Source organism: Mobula birostris, chromosome 3 (assembly GCF_030028105.1).
Source record: "Mobula birostris isolate sMobBir1 chromosome 3, sMobBir1.hap1, whole genome shotgun sequence".
Lineage (NCBI taxonomy): Eukaryota > Metazoa > Chordata > Chondrichthyes > Myliobatiformes > Myliobatidae > Mobula > Mobula birostris.
In genome coordinates, this window is record NC_092372.1 from 211,742,567 (window position 1) to 211,766,365 (window position 23,799).

Genomic DNA, 23,799 nt, shown 5'->3' on the forward strand with positions numbered 1-23,799 from the left:
AGGGCGCGGCGGGGGTGGTAGTGAGGATGAGCTCCCGTTACTTATCAAATGACCCCAGTGGCATGCATCTCATATCGTCTCTGACAGTCCTGGCCTTCACGTGTGGCTTAGCTACTAAGCCCTGCAGAACCATTTCTACTGACAGGAGAAGGGGTAAAAGTTGATTACTGGTGCCTTAAAACTAGTCGCTCTGGGCAGATGGGATGTATCAGCAGTTGTTAGGAGCTCATCTACGAGAAGGAAAACTCTGTTCTCAAATCTCCACTGCCTTGCATTTTATACCCACTCATGAGGAAGGCACCGGGACTAAATTCCAGGGAAAAATATCGGGAGCCGGAGTCCCTAAGGTATGTCCAGGTTAGGTTCAATGCTGAATGGCAACTCCTGTGATGCCACTGGTACTGACCTGTATCAGTCTCTGCCATTCCTCTGCATTCATCAGCTGTCTGGAAAGGTGGGGGGGGGGGGGTCTGCTGCATGGCCAACAGCTTGCTCTCCATATCGTACCCCTCTGGCTTGCGTATATGTAGACAGCTAGGACACAACATCCATGGTTGACTCCGACCAACGGAGCCCTCAGTTGTCTCAGAAGAACTGGAGAGCTTAAGTTATATGATTACATACAGTAGGCTGGAGCTTTTCTCCCCTATAGCTTGAGGAGTGAATTTATAGAGATTATAAGTTGGGGAGGGGAAGATGGTGGCGCGATACAGCTTGCGCGGCCACTCTGATGAATGACATCTGTAATCTGTCAAGTAGGGTACCGTGCACAATCCTGATTTGATGGAGACAGACGTGAGAGAACGGAGGAACATCTGGAGAAACTTCTGAAATGCCTTTGTCGCTGCCACTGCTACTGTGTGATCCAGAATCCCGGAGGGGAAGGCCCCGAATCCTCGGCTTTGCTTGTTGTTCGGCGGCCGGGATGGGGCCAAAGTGCTCGGCAGAGATTGTGCTCGGTGTCGAAGGGCTGGTCGGAGGCTTGAAGTTTTCGGATGGACTCAGAGTCAGCTGTGGTCGTGTGCTTCCAATGCATCGACAGTTGTCGGTGCCTGGAGGTTTATGGCGGAGAGAGTTTCTCCCTTCTGCCGCCTGCTATCGGGGACTATCGGGAGCCGATCGGAACTTTGAGATTTTTTTTATCGTTCCCATGGTCTGCTCTTTATCAAATTACAGTGTTACTTTGCACTGCTGTAACTATACATCATAATGATGTGGTCTTGTCAGTGGTAGAAACATAGAAAATAGGTGCAGGAGTAGGCCATTCGGCCCTTCAAGCCTGCACCGCCAGTCTTTGGTTTGTCTTGTTTTTTTTTTGTGATATCACTCTGGAGGAACATTGTATCATTTCTTAATGCATGCATTTCTAAATGACAATAAATAAGGACTGACTGTCCTCATAATCTAATCTAACAAGATTTCTGATGAAGGGTCTCGGCCCAAAACGTCAACTGTACCCTTTTCCAGAGACACTGCCTGGCCTGCTGAGATCCTCCAGCATGTTGTGTGTGTTGCAGAGATATATAAAATCTCGTTCAGTAATAAAGTAGATCAGGTAGATAGCCACAGTCTTTTCCACAGGGTAGGTGAGACTAAAAATAGAGGGCATAGATACAAGGTCAAAGATTTAAAAGGGATCTGAGGAGCAAACTTTTCGAACAGAAGCTGGTGGGTAAATTGAATATGTTGTAAAGAAAGTGGTAGATGGAGGTACAATTATAATATTAAAAAGATCATTGAGGCCAGGTGGTGGCACAATGACATCGGCGCCGGACCCGGGAGCAGAGGTTCCCGGGTTCGAAACCAGTCCGGTCCGCTCCCGAGTACGCTTTCCATCTGTGCTGGGTTGAGTGTCGAGATTGCAACTCAACCTCATAAAATAAAGGGAAAAATACTGCGAAATGGCTGTGTGAGGAGTGGTGTGCCACACAGTCAGTCAGTCAGTCAGTCAGTCTCTGTCTGTTTGTCTGTCTCTGTCTCTCTCTCTCTCATAAAAAGCCATGAAAAAGACACAATCACGGACGCACGCACAGACACTCACACGCACAGGCGCACCAAAAAAAAAGATAATTGAACAGGTGCGTGAATAAGAAATGTTTAAAAGGATTTGGGCCAAATTGGGCAGATGGAACTAGCTGAGGTAGAAAACTTGGTCAGCAGGAAGCAACTGGGCCAAAGGGCCTGCCACTGTACTGTAAAACTGCATGACTCTGACAAAGGAAATGAGCAACTCAAAGTGCTTTACTCTTGGTAGAAACTGACTGCTGAATTACTGATTTCATTTGAAAATGACCTGAGATAAGAATGCTCTCGCTAAATATTCTTGCAAAGATGACATTCAAATTTTGATTATTTGAAAAGATGTCTTCAAGATGGCACCGGTGAACAACATGACCAACGGCAATAACCTGCAGACAGTTTATGAAATTACTTCTTTTACTTTTTCTTCTTTCAAATATGATTCTGTGACTAAGCTGAGTGCAGTTGGAAGCTGTGACTTGCATTTCGATGGTGTGTCTTTGGACCAATTTAGTGACCTGGTGCTTTGCTGTCTCTGACGGAGTTCAGTGAGGTTTGAAGTTGAGAGTGTGGCCTAGAGGCCTGGAGCCTGGAGACGGGGTGTGGGCCCATGATTGACTTCATTGCTTCTCTCCGACTGAGGCATCGAGGTCGAAAGCCCCATGATCGACTCCATTGCTTCTCCACGCAAGGCTGGTCAATGAGGATGAAAGTGGAGGACGGGCAGGTGAGTGAAGCCATCTGCCTGCATTTGACCAGTCTTCCTCTCCCTCTCGCTCACCGCTGTCAGAGGCATTTACATCGCAAGGATTGATCAGGGAGGCTGTAGACTCGTTTTGGGGGGCCTTTGAGATTCACATTGCATATGTTTCTAGATCTTGGTTTCCCTTTTTTTGTTGTTTTTGAGCAGCTTGATCGGGGTGACCGATGCAGTCTAGGGAACTCAGCGAAGGATGCTTTGCCGTGCAGCCTTCAACAGGGTAGCGGTGTGATGCTGAATTGACACTGAACTGAACTAAGCTACTGGACTGCTGAGATGTATTCTGTGTACATATTTTGTTAATATAAGTACTTTGAATCTGTCTAAATACAATATCAAACAAGATAGAAATTTCTAGTTCTTTCAGATTTCCAAAATTTGCAACATTATTTTGTTTTTATATCCTTGCCACATATATATTCATCGTACACTGGCTGAGCTCTTTATTCTTAGGACCTCCTGAGCCCTACGCATTCAGTTCTGAGATATAGGAAGAATGTTTACCTCCAATTCTCATTTATCCCACAGTTCTTCATCTGAAAATATCTGAAACTGTTAATGTAGCAGCACACGATTAATTTGGTCAAAAGTCTTCAGTAAAATTTGTCTAACATACAATAAATTAATTTTCATTAATTCCTTGACGTGTTAGACAGGAGCTTGCAAATGGTGATCGGCTAAGTTGTTCGCAGGCAGAGGGACTTCCAGCAAGTGGGAGGTTTGTAAAGGTGAGACAGAGTTCAAGGGCAACATGTACCTGTTAAAGTAAAAGGCAGAGCTGCTGGGAGTTGGAAACCTGGAATATCAAGGGATATTGTAAGTCTGCTCAAGATCAAAAGGGTCAGATACAAGCAGCTAGAGTCAGCGGATCTCAAGAGGTAGAAAGAAGATGCCAACATATACCTAAGAAGGAAATTAAGAGGACCAAGATGAGGCATGAAATAGTTTTGACAGAGAAAGTAAAGGAAAATCGTAAGAGATTGTTTAAATATATTAAGCGAAAAAGAGAAATGAACGAGATAATAGATTCAGATTTATTAACCATATGTACATTGAGACATACAGTGAAATGCGTTGTTTGCATCAACAATCAATACAGCTGAGGATGTGCTGAGGGCAGCCTGCAAATGTCTCCAGACATTCCAGCACATATATAGCATGCCCACAATGTTCACAATAGAGCCCCTAAAAGACCAAGATGAAAATCTATGCGTGGAGTTGCTGGAGATGGGCAGAGGTTTCGATAATTTCTCCTCTGTTTTCACCATGAGAGATGTGAAGACTTGGGAACTTGGCAAATGTAATGGAGGTGTTTTGGCAGCAGTCCATATTACAGTAGAAGAGGTGTTGCATGTGAAGGGAGGTAAATCTTCAGGTCTGGGTGAGATATATCGAAGAATATCGTGGGAAGCTAAGAAAAAAATTGCAGAAGCCCCTGAAGAGATATTTGCAACATCTCTATCCTCTGACAAGGCGCCAGAGATTAAAGGGTAGCAAATGTTGTGTCTTTATATAAAAAGGATGGTAATTATAGAACCCTTAGCTTAACATGGTGGTAGTTAAGTTGCTGAAAGGTATTTTGAAGGATAAGATGGACTTAGATTTGGAAAGGTAGGGGTTGATTAAGGGAAGGCAGCATGGTCTCGAGCACAGGAGATCTTACGAATTTGACTGAGTTTCTGATGAAGTGACAAGGGGGTAGGTTGAAATGCAGGGTGATAGATGTAGATACGTCTGCTCTGGAAGATGAGATCACATAGCATCCAAGAAGAGCTAGCAAATTAGAATCAAAACTGACTGGGTGGGAAAAAACAGAAGGAGATGAAGGATTTTAGGATGTTTGCATCTTAGACTGGAGGCCCATGACCAGTGATGTGCCCCATTGGTATTTGTCATCTATTGTATTTACAAGAATATTTGAGGGAGAGTTGGTAAGATTCCAGATGATACTAAAATAGATGGTGTCACGGCCAGTGGCGTGAAGCACTGAGAAATGCAGCAGGATCTTGATCGGCTGTGTAGGTGGGCTGAAGAATGGCAGATGGAAGAACATAGATAGGTGTAAAAAGCTGAATTCAGAAGGGTATATCAAGGTAGGGCTTTCACATTGAACAGAAGGGCCTGGGTAGAACAGAGGAGCCTTGGAGTATAGATTTTCAAAGTGGAGTCACATGTGGACAGAGCTGTGAAGCTGGCCTTCATTCAGGGCACTGAATATAGAACTTGGGAGGTTGTGTTACAGTGGTACAAAGCATTGCTGAGCCACACTTGGAATCACTGTCACTTTTCATTACCCTGTTATAGGAAGGATGTGAATAAACTGTAACAAGTGCAAAAAAAAATTTACAGGGATGTTGTCAGGACTGGGGGGGGACTGAAATATAAGGAGAGGTTAGACAGGCTGAATGTTCAAGCTTTGGAGCATTGGGGTAATCTGATACAGGTATATAAAATAAACTGGAGCACAGATAGGGTGACTACCACTGCATGACGCTGCACATCAATCCTATCCTCAACTTTTGCCATCTCCATTAGGATTTCACCAGGCATGTCTTCCCCTCTCTGCTTTTCACAGAGATTGCTCTCCCCATGACTCCCTTGTCCACCTATTTCTCTTATTTAGGCACTTACCCCTGCAACCAGTTCAGGTACCGGGCCCTACACCTCCTCCTTCACCACCACTCAGGGCCTTAGCCAGTCTTTCCAGGTGAGGCATTGCCTCAAATGTGAATCCATTGCTGTCATTTGTGTATCCCGTGCTCTGAGAGTGACCTCCTTTGCATCGGTGAGACCTTATTCAGATTGGGCACTTTCATAGCGCACTTTTGCTCCATCAGCTGCACTAACCAAGATGTCTTGGTGGCAGCCATTTTAATTCCACTTCCCATTCCCATACCAATGTGTCTGCCCACAGCCTTCTTTACTGCCAAGCTGATGCTGCAGGAACAATGCCTCATATTCTGCCTTGATGATCTCCAACCTTCAATTTCAGTAACTTCGAGTAATCACTCTCCTCTGTCCCTCTTTTCTCCCGATACCACTCGCCCATACCAACCCATCTCTTTCCCTTCTCCTACCCTCTTGATCTACCCATCACTCATACCCATTCCTCCCACCAATTCCCCTCCGCATCTCATTCCCTTCCATAGTCCTATCCTATCAAATTCCTTCTTCGTCAGCTCTTTGTTATTTCTGCCTATCTCCTATCAGCTTCTCACTTTATTCCCACTCTCTCCCTTCCCCCACCTGCCTATCATTGCCTACCTCCCCTGACTTCACCTATTATCTTCCAGCTCTTTCTCCACCCCTTTCTTCCCAGCATTTCATACTGACCATCTCCCCTCTATCATTCCAGTCCAGATGAAGGTATCAACCCAAAACTTCAACTGTTCATTTCCTGCATAGATGCTGCCTGACTCACTTCATTCCTTCAGTTCCTTTGTGTTTTGCTCCAGATTTGCAGCATCAGAAATCTGTTGCATCTCCATAGGTGAGGCCTTTCCCCAGTGTTGGGGAATCGGAAACCAGAGGACATAGTTCTAAGGTTAACACAAAATACTCTGCAGATGCTGGGGTCAAAGCAACACACACAACACACTGGAGGAACTCAGCAGGTCGGGCAGCATCCATGGAAACGAACAGTCAATGTTTCGGACCGGAACCCTTCATCAGGACTGAAGAGGGAAGGGGCAGAGGCCCTATAAAGAAGGTGGGGAGAGGGTGGGAAGGAGAAGGCTGGTAGGTTCCAGGTGAAAAACCAGTAAGGGGAAAGATCAAGCGTGGGGGAGGGGAAGCAGGGAGGGGATAGGCAGGAAAGGTGAAGAAGGAATAGGGGAAAACACAATGGGTAGTAGAAGGAGGCGGAACCATGAGGGAGGTGATAGGCAGCTGGAGGAGGGGGCAGAGTGAAACTGGGATGGGGGAAGGGAGGAGGAGGGAATTACCAGAAGTTGGAGAATTCAATGTTCATACCAAGGGGCTGGAGACTACCCAGAAGGTATATGAGGTGTTGCTCCTCCAACCTGAGTTTGACCTCATCATGGCAGTAGAGGAGGCCATGTATGGACATGTCCAAATGGGAATGTGAAGCAGAGTTGAAGTGGGTGGCAACTGGGAGATCCTGTCTGTTGTGGCGGATGGAGTGGAGGTGCTCGACGAAGCGGTCCCCCAATCTGCGTCGGGTTTCACCAATGTAGAGGAGAATAACTTCCAGTTCCCCGGTCCCGACCACTTCATTTTCACTATGGATTCCAATCCTTATACACTTCCATTCCCCATCAAGAAGGCCTCAAAGCCCTCCGCTACTTTCTGGATAATAGACCTCACCAGTTCCCCACCACTACCACCCTCCTCCGGTTGGCAGAACTGGTACTCATACTTAATAACTTCTCTTTTGGCCCTTCCCACTTTCTTCAGACCAAGGGTGTATCTATGGGAACTCGCATGGGCCCCAGCTATGCCTGCCTCTTTGTTGGTTATGTGGAACAGTCTGTGCTCGAAACCTATTCTGGTACTGCTCCCCAACTTTTCCTTTGGTACATTGACGATTACATTGGTGCTGCTTCCTGCACCCATGCTGAGCTCGTCAATTTCATCGATTTTGCTTCTAGCTTCCACCCCTCAAATTCACTTGGTCCATCTCGGACACTTCTCTCCCCTTTCTTGATCTCTCGGTCTCCATCTGTGGAGACAGACTGTCCACTGACATCTTCTATAAGCCCACTGACTCTCATATCTACCTTGACTATATCTCTTCCCACCTTGCCACATGCAAAAATGCTATTCCCTGTTCCCAGTTCCTCCGTCTCTGCCGCATCTGCTCCCAGGATGAGGCTTTCCGTTCCATGACATCTCAAATGTCCTCTTTCTTTAAGGATCGTGGTTTCTCTTCTGCCATCATCACTGATGCCCTCACCCGCATCTCCTCCATTTCCCTCACCCCATCCTCCCGTCACCACAACAGGGACAGAGTTCCCCTTGTCCTCACTTACCACCCCACCAGCCTCCGGATCTAGCACATTATCCTCCACAACTTCCGCCACCTTCAACAAGACCCCACCACTAAGCACGTCTTTTCTTCTCTGCCCCTCTCTGCTTTCTACAGAGATCATTCCCTCCGTGACTCCCTAGTCCACACGTCCCTCCCCACGGATCTCCCACCGAGCACTTATCCTTGCAAGCGCAAGTGCTACACCTGTCCCTACACCTCCTCTCTCACCACCATTCAGGGCCCCAAACAGTCCTTCCAGGTGAGGCAACACTTCACTTGTGAGTCTGTTGGGGTCATTTATAGCATCTGGTGCTCCCGGTGCGGCCTCCTCTACATAGGTGAGCCCTGACACAGATTGGGGGACCGCTTCGTCGAGCACCTCCGCTGCGTCCACCACAACAAACAGGATCTCCCGGTTGCCACCCACTTCAACTCTGCTTCACATTCCCATTCGGATATGTCCATACATGGCCTCCTCTACTGCCATGATGAGGCCAAACACCTCATATACCGTCTGGGTAGTCTCCAGCCCCTTGGCATGAACATTGAATTCTCCAACTTCCGGTAATTCCCTCCCCCTCCCTTCCCCCATCCCAGTTTCACTCTGCCCCCTCCTCCAGCTGCCTATCACCTCCCTCATGGTTCAGCCTCCTTCTACTACCCATTGTGTTTTCCCCTATTCCTTCTTCACCTTTCCTGCCTATTCCCTCCCTGCCTCCCCTCCCCCACCCCTTTATCTTTCCCCTTACTGGTTTTTCACCTGGAACCTACCAGCCTTCTCCTTTCCACCCTCCCCCCACCTTCTTTATAGGGCCTCTGCCCCGTCCCTCTTCAGTCCTGATGAAGGGTCTCGGTCCGAAATGTTAACCGTTCGTTTCCACGGATGCTGCGTAATCTGCTGAGCTCCTCCAGTGTGTTGTGCATAGTTCTAAGGTTGGAGGTGAAAGATTTAATACCAACTTAAAGGGTAACCTTTTTACACAATTGACAGTAGATACATAGAATCAGAGGACTGAGGAAGTAGTTCATGCAGGTACATCAGTACTTCAGAAATATGTGTACTGGTATCTGGATGACAAGAGTTTGGAGGGATATGGGCCAAGTGCTGGGAACTGGGATGAACTTAAATATTCATCTTGGATGGCATGGATATGTTTGGGCCAAATGTCTTTCCTCATGCTATATCTAATGTTGTGCCCAATTTAAAGTATGTGGTGAACTGAGTTGAACATGGGCGCTGTTGCACTATATTCTGCATTTTGGTATGGTTTTACATCAATGAGCTGTGTAATAATTTGATCTGTATGAAGAGCTTTTCACTGTACTTGACAATAATAAACCAATTCCAATTTCCATACAGTCCATCAGTTCCAGCAAGACTGAGGCACTGATGATTGGTATTCATGTTGAGGAATAGATAATAACCAGGACTGGGTCAGACCTTCCCTGTTCTTGTTCAACGGATGGGGTCTGCTTGGATAGAGACTGGATCTGCTAGGTTTGTTTACTTTGGAATGGAGGAGGCTAAAGGGAACCTGATAGAGGTGTACAAAAATATACGGGGCACAGTAAGACTGCAGGGTGGAGATGCGTCTCTACCAAAGGAGGTGTAAGGTGCTCCTTCCCTCCACTAGCCTGCAGGCTACCTTTAGGCAGGGAATAGCCTTGATCAGGGTCTCATGAAGCAATGGGAGCAGCTGGAGAATATCACAAGTACTGGTTACGTGATCACTGACGCCAGGCAGACTACCTCTGAAGAGTATTGGTAATGACAGGGTTTACCAGTCTTGTAAAGACACTGCCCAGAAAGCAATGGCAAACCACGTCTGTAGAAAAATTTGCCAAGAACAATCAGGGTCATGGAAAGATGTCATGTGACACTGCATGTAACGAATGGACAGTAGTAAGAAACCTCTCTCCAAAGCAGATGTGTCTAAAACTAGACACATAGATTTAAGGGGTAGAAAGTTTAGAGAGGATTTGAGGATTTTATTTTTCATCCAGGCGGTGGTTTGGAATCTGGGACACACTGCTTGGGTAAGAATTGGCGACAGTTACTCTCACAACACACAAGTACCTAGGTGAGCACTTTCATTGCCAAGGTAGAGAAGGCAATGGCATTAGTCTGGTAGACGGACATGGTGGGTCAATAGCCTGTTCCTCCGCAGTCTGACCCTGCCAAAGGATATTTCATATTTCGTACCTCTCCAACCTCATCTATTACATTTGGAGCTCTCGGTGCGGTCTCCTCAGCATCAGAAGGTCCGAGTGCAGACTCAGCTATCACTTCACCAGGCACCTTCACTGTGGCTACTTGGAGCTCCCAGTTCCAAGCCACTTTTCCCCTACTGAATTTCATCTGGCACTCACCCCAGGTGATCCATTTATCACTTGCCCCACCCCTCTCCTTTATACAGACCATCTCCCCTCTACACTATCAGTCCAGATGAAGGGACTCAGACTGAAATGTCACCGTCCTCTTCTCTCCACAGATTCTGCCTAACCTGCTGAGTTCTTCCAGCAGCTCTTTTTTTTTTGCTCCATGTTGTGTTCTTTCTATTAATACGTACTGTGGGTTTCTAATAAAGAACCATATTCTGGAAGAATAAAACTTTTATTTAACAGCAACAACCACACGTCTTACAGCGCCATGCTTCCAGATCTTTCAATCATTTCTGTGCATGCTCAGAACTCTCTCCAATCATGTTCTTACACATGATATCACCACACCCCAGATTCCAGCATCCACAGTCTCCTGTGTATCAATATTTCACCCCTGAGAGGACAGATTGCGGCTTAATTTCACATTTCATCAAAACCCTGGCACCCGCAGCAGTGCAGCCCTCTATCAATACTGACCTGGAGGAATTGTCTAGGTTATACCTTGCAGAGGGTGTAAGACATTAGTGAGGCCTAATTTGGAGTATTGTGTGCAGTCTTGGTCACCTACCGACAGGAAAGATGTAAATAAGGTTGAAAGAGTAGAGAGAAAACTTACAAGGATGTTGTAGGACTGGAGGACCTGAATTATAAGGAAAGATTGAATAGGGTAGGACTTTATTCCTTGGAACAGAAGATTGAGAGGAGATTTGATAGAGGTATACAAAATTAAGAGGGTTACGAATATGGTAAATGCAAACTGGCTTTTTCTGCTGAGATTGAGTGGGACTACAACCAGCGAGCACGGGTTAAGGGTGAAAGATGAACAGCTTAAGGGGAACATGAGGGGAAATTTCTTCACTCAGCGATCATAAGAGTGGGGAATGAGCTGCCAGCAGAAGTGGTGCATGCAAACTTGATTTCAACATTTAAGAGAAGGTTAGAGAGGTACATAGATGGTAGCGGTTTTGAGAGCTATGTGCAGGTCAATGGGAGAAGGCAGTTTAAGTGGTTCAGAATGAACTAGATGGGCCAAAGGGCCTGTTTCTGTGCTGTATTTTTCTGTGACTCTACGACCTCGATCTATCCACCCATACGAGGTGCTTCACACACAGATCAATAATGAGAAGTATGAAGCTTAAGCTAAGGACACTGAAGTGTAAGAAAGCATCTTCACTATTGAGGGGTGCTTAACTGGTTAACTCTTCACCTGCCACAATGCAAGCCTGAGCACTCTCAGCTGGACGTACTGCTCAGTGTACTGCCCTGGCCACAGCTTTCTTCAGACAGGGAACCCTTGAAAGAGAATTATGAGTAAATAACCTCCTCTCTGACAATCTCTGCTCTTTGGATCCAAGATTGCTCAAAACCCATCCTTGCATTAATCCTAAGGTCCTTATTTCTATTTGCAACCCATGCGAATTGAATAGCACAGAATGAATACTAAGCCATGTTTTGCAATTCCCTATCATTTTTAACATTCATACCAGCTTTCAGTAAAGTTGCCCTCTTACGCTTGTCTCTGTTATCTGGATCCCACACACATCCATTAATAAGACGAATAAGAAGTGACAGATTACCCTTCCACTTCTTATTTTATACAACAAAATAGATTTTTTAGATCCAGTTTTACATTTTATCATCAATGTTGAATCAGTCTCATTTTCTAATGGACACCTGGATGCTACAATATACATGAACTCAGGACATACAGCACAGAAACAGTGAACTGAATTCAAGTGATTAATGGCACTGTTTATGCACCACACAAGTCTCCCCTAACCACAATATGTATTAGCGGAGACTAGACTACTATTTTTTTTCCTTCAGGTATTTATCTAATTTCCCTTTCGATACAACTGTGGTATCTGCCTGAACTACTCGCTGTACTAATGAGATCTTCATATCTAGTTATTTCCCGGGAAGGGAGGATTCACCTGAATTCCCTGTCACTTTTATTAGCAGACATCTCATATCTAAAAGTTCAAAGAAAATTTATTATCAAAGTACATATACATTACCCTGAGATTCCATTTCTTGCAGGCATTCACTGTAGACACACAAACTACACACAAAGACAGGCAAACATCCAATGTGCAAGTACAAATAATCAATAATATTGAGACAAGCGTTGTAGAGGCCTTGGATTGTGGAATCAGTTCAGTATTGGAATCACAAAAGAAGACATCTTTTCTATATTGCTACAAGAAAATATTTCCTGATTTTGGTTTACACACTCTTCACCATATTTGTAGGCCTAAAACATGAAATTTCCTGCTGTAGATAGACTTGAATCTTGCACTTTACCATTTGTATTATCAGTCTTGAATTACTGCCACTAAACCATCAACCACAAGTTATCACAATGGCAATGCTTCCTCCCAGTCTAACCTTCCTCCCACCTCCTCAGCCCTGAAAACTCCCTTCAGTAGATGCACGGTGGAGAGCATCCGGACAGGTTGCATCATGGTCTGGTCTGGAAACACCATTGCCCAGAAATGGAAAAGCCTGCACAGACTGGGGCTAGAGCCCCGTTCATCACAGGTAAAGCCCTCCCCATCACTGAGCACATCTACAAAGAGTGCTGTCACAAGAAACCAACTTCCATCATCAAGTCAATCTTACATTATGCTTTATGACTACTTGATAGGAAAGGGAATTACTCAATCACCACCCTAGCCGTGATTGCTTCTTGCAGCAGCCATCAGGAAGAAAGTACAAGAACCTTAGATCCCACACCACCAGGTTCAGAAACAGTTATTATCCTTCAACCATCAGGCTCCTGAACCAGAATGGATGACTGCACTCACCTCAACTCTGAACTTACTGAACACAACCAGTGGGCTCGCTTTCAAGGACTCTACAAACCTTGTTCTCAGTTTAAAAATAATAATAAGTAATTAATCTACTTTAATTAAATGCATTTATTTATTTCTTGTTTCTTTTTCTATTTGCACAATTGCCATTCTTTCTTTGTGTGTAGCTTTTCAATGATTCTATTGTATTTCTTTGTTCTACCTAAATGCCTGTAAGAAAACAAATCTCAGAGTAGTATTCGGTGACATATACTCACTTTAATAATTTACATCGAACATTTTTTCTCTCTTTCCCAGTTCTGATGAAGAGTATTCAACTTGAGGTTATACCTGTCTGGTAAAAGTACGTAAATTTATAAAGCGCATCGATAACATAGTTGGTCTGAGTCTTTTTCCCCAAGAGTAAAAATATCAAATACCATCAGGCATAGATTTAAAATGAGTGGGGGAGATTTTGAAGGCAGTTAATGGGACATTTTTTTTGTATATGGAGAGTGCAAAGTGACGGGTGTTTTCAGGGAATGTGATGGGAGCAGATGGGATGGCAATGCTGAGAAGACATTTAGATAGGTACACAAACAGCCAGGAGACTGAAGGATAAAGACCACCTGTCAGCAGATGGGATTAGTTTCAATTGGCATCGTGGTCAACACAGGCAGGGTGGGCCAAAGGGTCTATTATCTGCTGTGTTGTTTTATGCTTCCAGTATTTTCTGTTTTTTATTTTAAACTTGAACATTTTACTAGAAGATAAAGATGAGAACATTTTCTGTTATTTTCTTATTTCATTTATACATCTAAAGACTATATCTAGAGATGGACAATGTGGATGAGATGAAGAGCACTCAGTAAATGCAGTCCTCTCTCTCTCTCACACACACACACACACACACACACCCACCCTTATCATTCTGTTGCCGTTGCACTGAGTGTGCGCATTTCTCTCTCCCTCGCCCCCCCCCGGTATATTCTAATAATGAGTCCTAAATAGTTGGCTTTATGGTGCCTTTCCTGGAATATTCCATATCTTTAGTAATAGGGATGTGTAACTCTGTACATGTTACTTGTATACTGTATATAAGGTAGATACTTCCGTTTATTTTGTAAATTGATTGTAACTACATTGTGGGGTGCATCAGATTTTAATTCATGTGTAGCCTTAAGTAATTAAAGATGGTATTCCTTGGTGTCTAATAAATGGGGCAGATCGCCCTCAATGGGAGAAAGAGAGAGAGAGAGAGATCAGAGCTGCCAGGAGTTCACACTGTATAAAAATAGTATGGAGCTATTACTGTATTTTCTGGTAGATAGCTTTTTGTAAATATTGGCAGTTTCCATTTTGTTATTTTCACTAACTTTTTGTAAGTTTGATTTTTGACGCACACCCCTGCACTATAGTGCTAGGTGACTCCAGCCATTTACTTCTTTGGTCAGAACCTGCAGATCGAACAGTGGATGAGCTCTTCAGTAGATTCTGAATGTATCAGAAACCCACTACAACCCAGTCTCTCAAATACCAATATAAATTCCATTTTTGAAAACAAATTACATTTGTTAGCTACGAGAGTAAAATATGATAAATAATGCTTAAATTTCCATTGCTTTCCTATCTGTTTTCAAGGAATCATTTCTACATAACTTGCACTGAAGATAGGGACAGATGAAAATGTAGATGGCTCAATCAAATGTGTAGGAGTTTCTTGTGATACACAATAATGCTATCAATAAACATTAATACTCTGTGCATTAATATTTAACACACTGATGCAAAACTGTTTTGTAGTAATAAATCTGAATTTCCTTTACTTGTAGGAGGTGTGTATATTCAAAGGAATAGGAAATATTTTGAAACATCCTTGCCAATAGAGAAGTCACACTTACATTATTCTTTATGACTAGTTGATAGAAAAAGGAATTACTCAATCATTTGCATTCTGTTTGCTTGTGGTGTTGTCATAGTATGTAGCTTTATTCGAAAGGGTTGGCAAGGCAATGAAATTGCCCACCAACACTCCTCTGCCATACCTAATAAAGTGGCTACAATATGTTCAAAGTCCAATGAAAATTTATTATTGAAGTACGTGTAGTGTATATCACAACATACAATCCTGAGATTCATTTTTTCGCAGGCACACTCAATAAATCCAATAACCATAATAGAATCATTGAAAGATTGTAGCATCGTCATGGACAGCCGGTGTGCAAAAAACAACAAACAGCAAACTGTGTAAAGACAAAAGGAAAAAAAAAGAAATACTATTAGTAATACTAACAACAAAAAAAAAGCAGTACTGTGAACATCACGAACATGAGATGAAGAGTCCTTGAAAGTGAGTCCATAGGTTGTGGAAACAGTTCAGTGATGGGGCGAGTGAAGCTGAATGAAGTCTGTGGTCCTCTGTTGCTGTAACCTTTCCACTTCAAGGTTTAACACGTTGTGTGTTCAAAGATGTTCTGTTGCACAACACAGTTGCAACATGCGGTTATTTGAGTTACAGTAGCTTTCCTGACTGCCCATTCTCCTTTGACCTCTCTCATTAACAAGTCATTTTCACCCACAGAACTGCTGCTCATTGCATGTTTTTTTTTGTTTTCCGCATCATCATCTGTAAACTCTGGAGAATGTTGTGCGTGAAAATCACACGAGATCAGCATTTTCTGACATACTCAAACCACCCTGTCTGGCGCCAACAATCATTCTATAATCAAGGTCACATGTTCCATTTCTTCCCCATTGTGATGTTTGGTCTGAATAACAACTGAGCCTCTTGACCATGACCACATGCTTTAATGCATTGATTTGCTGCCACATGATTGGCTGATTATATATTTGCATTAATGAGCAGGTGAACAGGTGTACCTAATAAAGTGGCCATTAAGACAAATGAATTATCATTCTAATGTTGCTTTCCCCTTCATCAAGTTGAATTCAAAGTGCATTCGCAAATCCTGTTATTTATTTTTGAGATTGTGGTATTGATGCTGATAACTGAGAAGCTAACTTGAAGATATGTTGTGTGTTCTAAATTCAGGCTCCTACTAAACCAGTTTTTGTTTCAGCCTTTCACAGTGCAGAACAAACGGAGCCTCATGCCAGCATCTGTACATTTTGTTTTGGGAACACAGCAACAGAACAGTCTATTAATGTGACAGAGAAGTCCCACAAAAACCCTTTCACTATTGCTGAATATGCAAATACAGTCTTCAAATGCTTCAATTTAGTATCAGAGAATGTATACAGTATTCAACCTGAAATTCTTACTCTTTGCAGACATTCACGAAACAAAAATCCCCAAAGAACGAGTGACAGAAAGGTCAGAACCCCAATGTCCCCCTGCTCCCCCACTCACAAGCAACAGCAAAAGCACTGACCCCCCCCCCCAATATGCAAGCAATAATAAAAGCCCCAAGGAGGCGTTGACCTCGAGTCCATCCCAACACTTTGGCACATCTCTCTCTCTAAGTAAAAACATAGAAAACCTACAGCACAATACAGGTCCTTCGGCCCATAAAGCTGTGCCAAACATGTCCTTACCTTAGAAACTACCTAGGCTTACCCATAGCCCTCTATTTTTCAGAGCTCCATGTACCTATCTAGGAGTCTCGTAAAAGACCCTATCGTATCCACCTCCACCACCACTGCCGGCAGCCCATTCCACAAACTCACCACTCTCTGCGTAAAAAACTTACCCGTGACATCGCCTCTGTAGAAGACCATCAGCTCTCTGTTCCAATGTTACAATCTTCCATGTCACATTTCTAAGCCTCCCAACTTGAGGGGGGATGGGGGGATGGTGGAAGTGGGGAGAGAGAGAGAGACAGACAGACAGACAGAGAAAGAGGGGAGAGAGAGAAGGGGGAGAGAGAGGGAGGGGGAGAGAGAGGGAGGGGGAGAGAGGGGGAGGGGGAGAGAGGGGGAGGGGGAGAGAGGGGGAGGGGGAGAGAGGGGGAGAGGGAGAGGGGGGAGAGGGAGAGAGGGGGAGAGGGAGAGAGGGGGAGAGGGAGAGAGGGGGAGAGGGAGAGAGGGGGAGAGGGAGAGAGGGGGAGAGGGAGAGAGGGGGAGAGGGAGAGAGGGGGAGGGAGAGAGGGGGAGGGAGAGAAGGGGAGGGAGAGAGGTGGGCGGGAGAGAGGGGGCGGGAGAGAGGGGGCGGGAGAGAGGTGTGTGTGTGTGTGTGTGTGCGCCTTCTTTTGACAGCAGCAAACATCGTCTGCTGTCTCGATGTTTCAGTCTCTATTGTGTTCTCCTTTGCTGTGCTACACTGCTGTCTGGATGTGCCTAGAACACTATTCTCTGACCCAGTAACTGAAGGAGCATTCAGGATGTCATAAACAAATAGTGTGTGTTCTCATATCAATATGTTAGCAGAGGTTTGAAATTTCTGAAATTTGTAAGGAAAGAGAGGGTAAATGGGAATCCTAGGACAGCTCTCCCAAGAACTGACAAAACACAGGGGCCAAGGGATCACCTTCTATGCCATATCAGTCTGCACTCATTACGAAAGGGTAGTGCCTTCGGGGAGCAATTCTGTTTGCAAGCAATGATTTCATCCATTAGAAGTTGCAGTCTTTTTCTAATCCCCTGTAGCTACATTGACAGCCTGCTGATTCAATATTACGTGCAGGATAAGCCTTGGCTTAAATGTAACCTCCATATCATTGTGCAGAGCTTTCAGCTCATAATCTAAACTCAAAATACTAATTCCCTTTCCCCATCCCCGTTTCACTCTGCCCCTGCCCCCAGCTGACTATCACCTCCCTCATGGTTCCGCCTCCTTCTACTACCCATTATGCTTTCCCCTATTCCTTCTTCATCTTCCCTGCCCCTATCCCCTCCCTGCCTCCCCTCCCTCACCCCTTTATCTTTCCCCTTACTGGTTTTTCACCTGGCACCTACCAGCCTTCTCCTTCCCACCCTCCCCCCACCTTCTTTATAGAGCCCCTGCCCTCTCCCTCTTCAGTCCTGACGAAGGGTCTCGGCCTGAAACGTTGACTGATCGTTTCCATGGATGCTGCCTGACCTGCTGAGCTCATAATCTAGACCAGGGGTCAGCAACCTTCTTGGCTCTGTGGGAAGTATGGGAATTATCCATTTAAATACATCTAGTTATGGTTTGCCTCAAATTAATGAATAATGCATGCTAGAGAATTATTTGTGCTAAAGGTTGCCTACCCCTAATCTAGACTGACAGTTTAGTATGACACTTCAGAATCAGAATCAGGGTTTATTACCACAGATATATGTCATGAAATGTGTTGCTCTGTGGCAGCACACGTGCCAGTTAGGCCTTGATTCCCCAACCCTGGGAAATAGACTGCATGTATTCACCCTGTCTATGCCCCAAGAGCCCTCTTGATGCTTTCAATAAATGTGTGTAAACAGAAATAAGTTAAGCAATTGGTGAGTCCATTTGAGGAAAGTCTCTGAAAAGCTACTTTCTCCTCGTTAACCCTGTAGCAATACCGAAGGACACGGCTGTCTTTGGGGCACTGCCAAGCACACATCACCTGGCAGAGTATTTCTGCATTTTTGGCAGAGTACTGCAGTTTGTGCTTGTATTATGTGGAGAGAATAAACTGCACCTCCGAACCATGAAACGATTGAAGGGTGCTGAGAGTGCAGAATGAGCTATTAGCAACAAGTGGTTCATGAGAGCTTGATTTCAATGTTTAAGTAAGGTTTAGATAGGAACATGGATGATAGGGATATGGAGGGCTATGGTCCTGGTGGAGGTCACTGAGAGTAGGCAGTTTAAATGGTTTTGGCATGGACTAGATGGGCCTGTTTCTGTGCTGCATATTTTTTTATGACTCTATGATTGGTAAGCAGGAGAAAGGACAGGGAATTTCTTTATCTATTGCAATCACAATTTGAAAAGAATTGGTCTCGTCAGGAGTGAGTCCTGTTTTGAATTAGCAAGTGAGAAAGCAACATCACTGGAGGGTGGTAGCTATTAGAAAAGTACAAGTCTTGATGGGAGTGAGTTTTATTTGAGCCAATGTAAAGAAAGGGAGGTGTAAGTGGCGTGGCCATTGTGGGAGTGGCTAGTGTGTGAGTAGACTAGTGTTAGAGTGGTCAGGCTTTGGTGAGAACAGGCTAAGGATGCCGAGTCATTTCTTATCATTTGTTTGGATTGTGAAACTTGGGCTTGAGAAGTTGGAGAAGGTAGAACAAACTCAGGAGAAAAGACTGAGTAAGTGACCGAGGTGAGTGCAAAACTCAAAGGTTTCAAAGAGAAGGCACAGGTTAGAACAGGCAAGCTTCTTTATTGTCTGTAAATCCTTAATTTTTGGTTCAATGTAGGCAGGATAGTTAAGGTGGCAGAATACTCCTTCTGTGAGGTGTGCAATTTCAGAGTCTAGAGTGGTATCTCTGACGACTACATCTGCAGGAAGTGCACCCACCTTCAGCTCCTGACTGACAAGGGCAAGAAACTGAAGCAGGAGCTGGATGTGAAGACCATCTCGGAGGCAGAACATGTTACAGATGGAACTTCCACTGAGGTAGTCACACCCAGAGTGCAGAGCTCAAATAATAGACGGTGACCATCAGGAGCAGGGAAAATTGCACCAACACGAGGCAGGATTTAAGGAAGATTTAATTGGCAGCAGCTGTTTTTGGGCAAGTTCGTATCCAACAGATGTAGGGTGTTTAAGGACCAACTGCAGGGAGTACAGGACAGGTATGTTCCAGTCAGAAGGAAGGGCAGGACAGCAAGGAAAGAGAACCTTGGATGTCAAGGGATGTCGAGGAATTTAATCAAGGTGTAAAAGGAAAATTGTGTTAAGCTTAGGAAGCTAGAATCAAACAGAGCCCTCGAGGATTATAAAGAAGCCAGAAAAGAACTCATGGAGCGAATTAGGAAAGCTAGGAGGGGCCATGACAATTTTGTGGCAGGTAGGATTCTGTACGTACATCAGGAGCAAGAGGATAACCAGGGAGAGGGTGAGACCACTCATGGATAAAGGGAAAACATTTGCTTCATGCAAAGGATATGGGCGAGGTCCTTAATGAGCACTTTACATCAGTATTTACCAAGGAGGAGGAAGTGGAGGATCGGGAGACCAGTGTTGAGATTATTAATATGCTAGGGCATTTTGAAGTAAAGGAGGAGGTTGTGTTGGTTCTCTTAAAGAACATTAATGTGGATAATTCCCAGGGCCTGATCTGGTATACCTTAGATTATTGAGAGAGGCAATTGAAGAGATTGCTAGGGCCTGGACCAATCTTGTGTCCTCTCTAGCCACAGGCAAGGTCACGGGAGGACTGTTGAGTAGCTAATGTTGTTCTATTGTCCAGGAAGGAAACCAAGGATAATCCTGGAAATTGTAGACCAGTGAGTCTCACATCAGTAGTGGGGAAGATACCGGAAAGAACTCTCAGGGACAGGATTTTTGAGCTTTTGGAGAACCATGGCCTAATTAGAGAGAGCCAGCATGGTTTTGTGTGGGGCAAGTCGAGTCCTACCAACTTGAGTGAGTTTTTTGGCAAGGTGACAATGGAGATCAACGAAGGTAGAGCTGTGGATGTTGTCTACATGGATTTTAGTAAAGCATTTGACAAGGTTCTTCACGGAAGATTAAGATGCACGAGATCAATGGTGAATCGGGCATTTGGATTTACAACTAGCTTGCCCAAGAAGACAGAAGGTAGTGGTCAATAGGACTTACTCTAGCTGGAGGTCTGTGATTGTTGGTTTTCAGCAGGGATCTGCATTGGGACCTCTGCTGTTTAAGAGGTATATAAATGATCTGGATGAAAATGTAGATGGGTGGGTTAGTAAGTTTGCAGATAATACGAGCATTGGTGGTGCTGTAGATTGACAAACAGTAAGGCAAGATATAAATCAGTTGTAGAGATGGCAGATGGAGTTTAACCAAGCCAAGTGTGAAGCGTTGCAGCTTGAGAGGACAAACGTAAAGAGACAGCACACTGTTAAGGGCAAGAACATTAACAATGTTGATGAGCAGAGTGATCTTGGGGTCCAAGTTCATAGCTCCCTGAGAGTGGCTCCACACATTCATAGAGTGGTTAAGAAGGTATATATCATGCTTGTCTTTATTAGATGAGGCATTGAGTTCAAAAGTCAGGAAATTATGTTATAGTTTTATAAAACTCTAGTTAGACCATTCTGGAGTATTGCATACAGTTCTGGTCACCCCATTCTAAGTAGGATACTGAGGTTTTTAAGAGGGTGAAGAGAGGTTTACCAGGATGCTTCCTGGATTAGAGGGCATGTGCTATAACGAGAGGTTGGGCAAACCTGGGTTGTTTTCTCTGGAGCAATGGAGGCCGAGGAGAGTTTATAAGATTATGAGTGGCATACACAGAGTAGACAAAGAGTATCTCTTTCCCAAGGATGAAAGGTCTAATACCAGAGGGCATGCATTAAGGTGAGAAGGGGTAGTTTTAAAGGAGATGTGAGGAGTAAGTTTTTTTTTTGCACAGAGTAGTGGTTGCCTGGAATGCGTTACCTTGGGTGGTGGTAGAGGCAGATATATTGGGGACTTTTAAAAAGACATGTAGATAAGAACATGAATGTGATGAAAATGGAGGAATGTGGACATTGTGTAGGCAGAAGGGATTAGTTTAATTGGCCATTTGATGACTAATTTACTTGATTTGGCACAACATTGTGGGCCAAAAGCCCTGTTCCTGTGCTGTACTGTTCTATGTTCTACACTTTAACTAGACTTACTGGTCAGTTAACTTATGTGACATTTCTTACAGAAATTAGAAGCTGTGTTGTTTATTGGTGGTGAATCGCTCTGTTCGATTTCCTGTGGATGTGGAAGACACTAGATCTGTGTAGGTTACCTTTTTTCCTGTTACACAGAACAAAGAGAACAGTTCCTCCTCTCAAACAACAGGAATTCTGCAGATGCTGGAAATTCAAGCAACACACATCAAAGTTGTGCAGATGCTGGAAATTCTAGCAACACACCTGACGAAGGGTCTCGGCCTGAAATGTCGACTGCACCTCTTCCTAGAGATGCTGCCTGGCCTGCTGCGTTCACCAGCAACTTTGATGTGAGTTCCTCCTCTCACTCTTGTTTAATCTCTGCCAAAAGGGTATTGGCCTGAAATATCAATTGTTTATTCCTCTCACTTGATGCTGCCCAACCTGCTAATTTCCTCCAGCATTTTGTGTGTGTGTGCTGCTTTGGATTTCCAGCATCTGCAGAATTTCCTAGAAACCATAGAAAAACTACAGCACAGAAACAGGCCTTTTGGCCCTCCTTGGCTGTGCCAAACCATTTTCTGCCTAGTCCCACTGACCTGCACACGGACCATATCCCTCCATACACCTCCCATCCATATATCTGTCCAATTTATTCTTAAATGTTAAAAAAGAACCCGCATTTACCACCTCATCTGGCAGCTCATTCCACATCCCACCACTCTGTGTGTGAAGAAGCCCCCCCTAATGTTCCCTTTAAACTTTTCCCCCCTCACCCTTTACCTGTGCAGGCATAATGTGTACAATATGCCTGCTTCATTGCCTACATAATGGTTACGATTGGTTAAATGTTACAGGGAGAAGGCAAGAGAATGGGATTGAAAGGGTGAACAAATCAGCCATAATTGAACGGTGGAGCAAACTCAATTGGACAAATGGCTTAGTTCTGCTCCTATGCTTTATGGTCTTATGGTCTGTTGCTGTTATTGAGCGCTGTCAAGTCGTCGTTGACTCATGGCAATCCTATGGATATTGTAGTTGTCCATAGGGTTTTCATGGCAAGATGCGGAAGTAGATTGTCAGGCCTTTCTTCAGCACAAATACTGCTGCTGCCCAGGTTGGGGCATGTCTGGATTCAAACTCAGGACTATCTGCCTTGAAGTCCAGTGCTGATGCCACTACACCACTGGCTGGTCCAAACGGTGTAATGAAATAATTTACTGCACTTCCAAGTGACTGCACACATTTCTTTCTCCTTTAAGTTCAAGAAACACTTACCGGTCAGAAGCAACATGGAAGTTTTTGAGCGAATGGTGGATCATGTTTAGCCAAATAATGAACTAGACTCTCCTCCCAAACTGGGCATTCCCAGCAAGTTATATATGAAGCAACTCTTTGCTTCTCACAGAGAGATTAAACAATGAAGCTGCCTACCTGGAGTGAGGAGGATGACTGAGGTTACAATCAGAGAGCAGATGACGAGAATAACCAGCAGTGCGATTGCTATCCCTTTCCAGTTCCTCTGTGGAGGGTTACTCCCAACCAGTTCCTGTAAAAAGAAACAACATCATGAATTATACATCCACAAAGAGGAGGCAGCTGATAGGTAGACCAGACTGTGGCATGATTTGTACACCCTACATCTGACCATTGTACCATACCAGATCAATAGTGAGGATGTTGCAGATACGCACGTGAATCGTTTGGGCCTCCTACATGCTGAAGTATCTCCCTTTTGGGCTCAAGCTTTTGAGTGCATGTTTTTGTCTCGGTGGACTCAGATCATGGCTCCCACACTGTAAGCTGCACAGTGAGTGCTGCTACTGTCATGACTCAGTAAAACCATTTAATCATACTACTTCCATTGTCATCTTATTCCATGCACACGTAACAACCTTATCCATAATCATGGTGACAATAGAGTTGACATTTATTGAAATGGTCTAAAATGGCCATCCGGAGGCTGGCGGTCTGGTGAATCGAGTAGTGGCTTTGGATCAAAATACTTACAAACTAGGAAATATTTGAATTCTGTTCCACAGCAACAGTGGAAATTAAGGACAAGAAATCTCTCATGATGGTTGGGCAGACAATGATTACACAATTTTTGTCTTTTTTTTGTTCTTTCACAGTAAATGTGCAAGCGCCAGCCTATTGG

At 44.4% G+C, this 23,799-nt stretch overlaps 1 protein-coding gene across 1 annotated transcript in view; it reads right to left on the minus strand.

Moving 5' to 3' along the window:
- The window catches only part of dpp6a (dipeptidyl-peptidase 6a), a 515,918-nt gene extending 492,618 nt beyond the window's left edge, over window positions 1–23,300 (minus strand). Inside the window, exons 1-2 of the mRNA XM_072254436.1 lie at window positions 23,283–23,300; window positions 23,076–23,190 (exon numbers count right to left, since the gene is read on the minus strand). Coding sequence (XP_072110537.1) covers window positions 23,076–23,190; window positions 23,283–23,300 — 133 coding nt within the window. The remainder of the gene's footprint in view (window positions 1–23,075; window positions 23,191–23,282) is intronic.
- Between the last annotated feature and the right edge of the window lie 499 nt (window positions 23,301–23,799).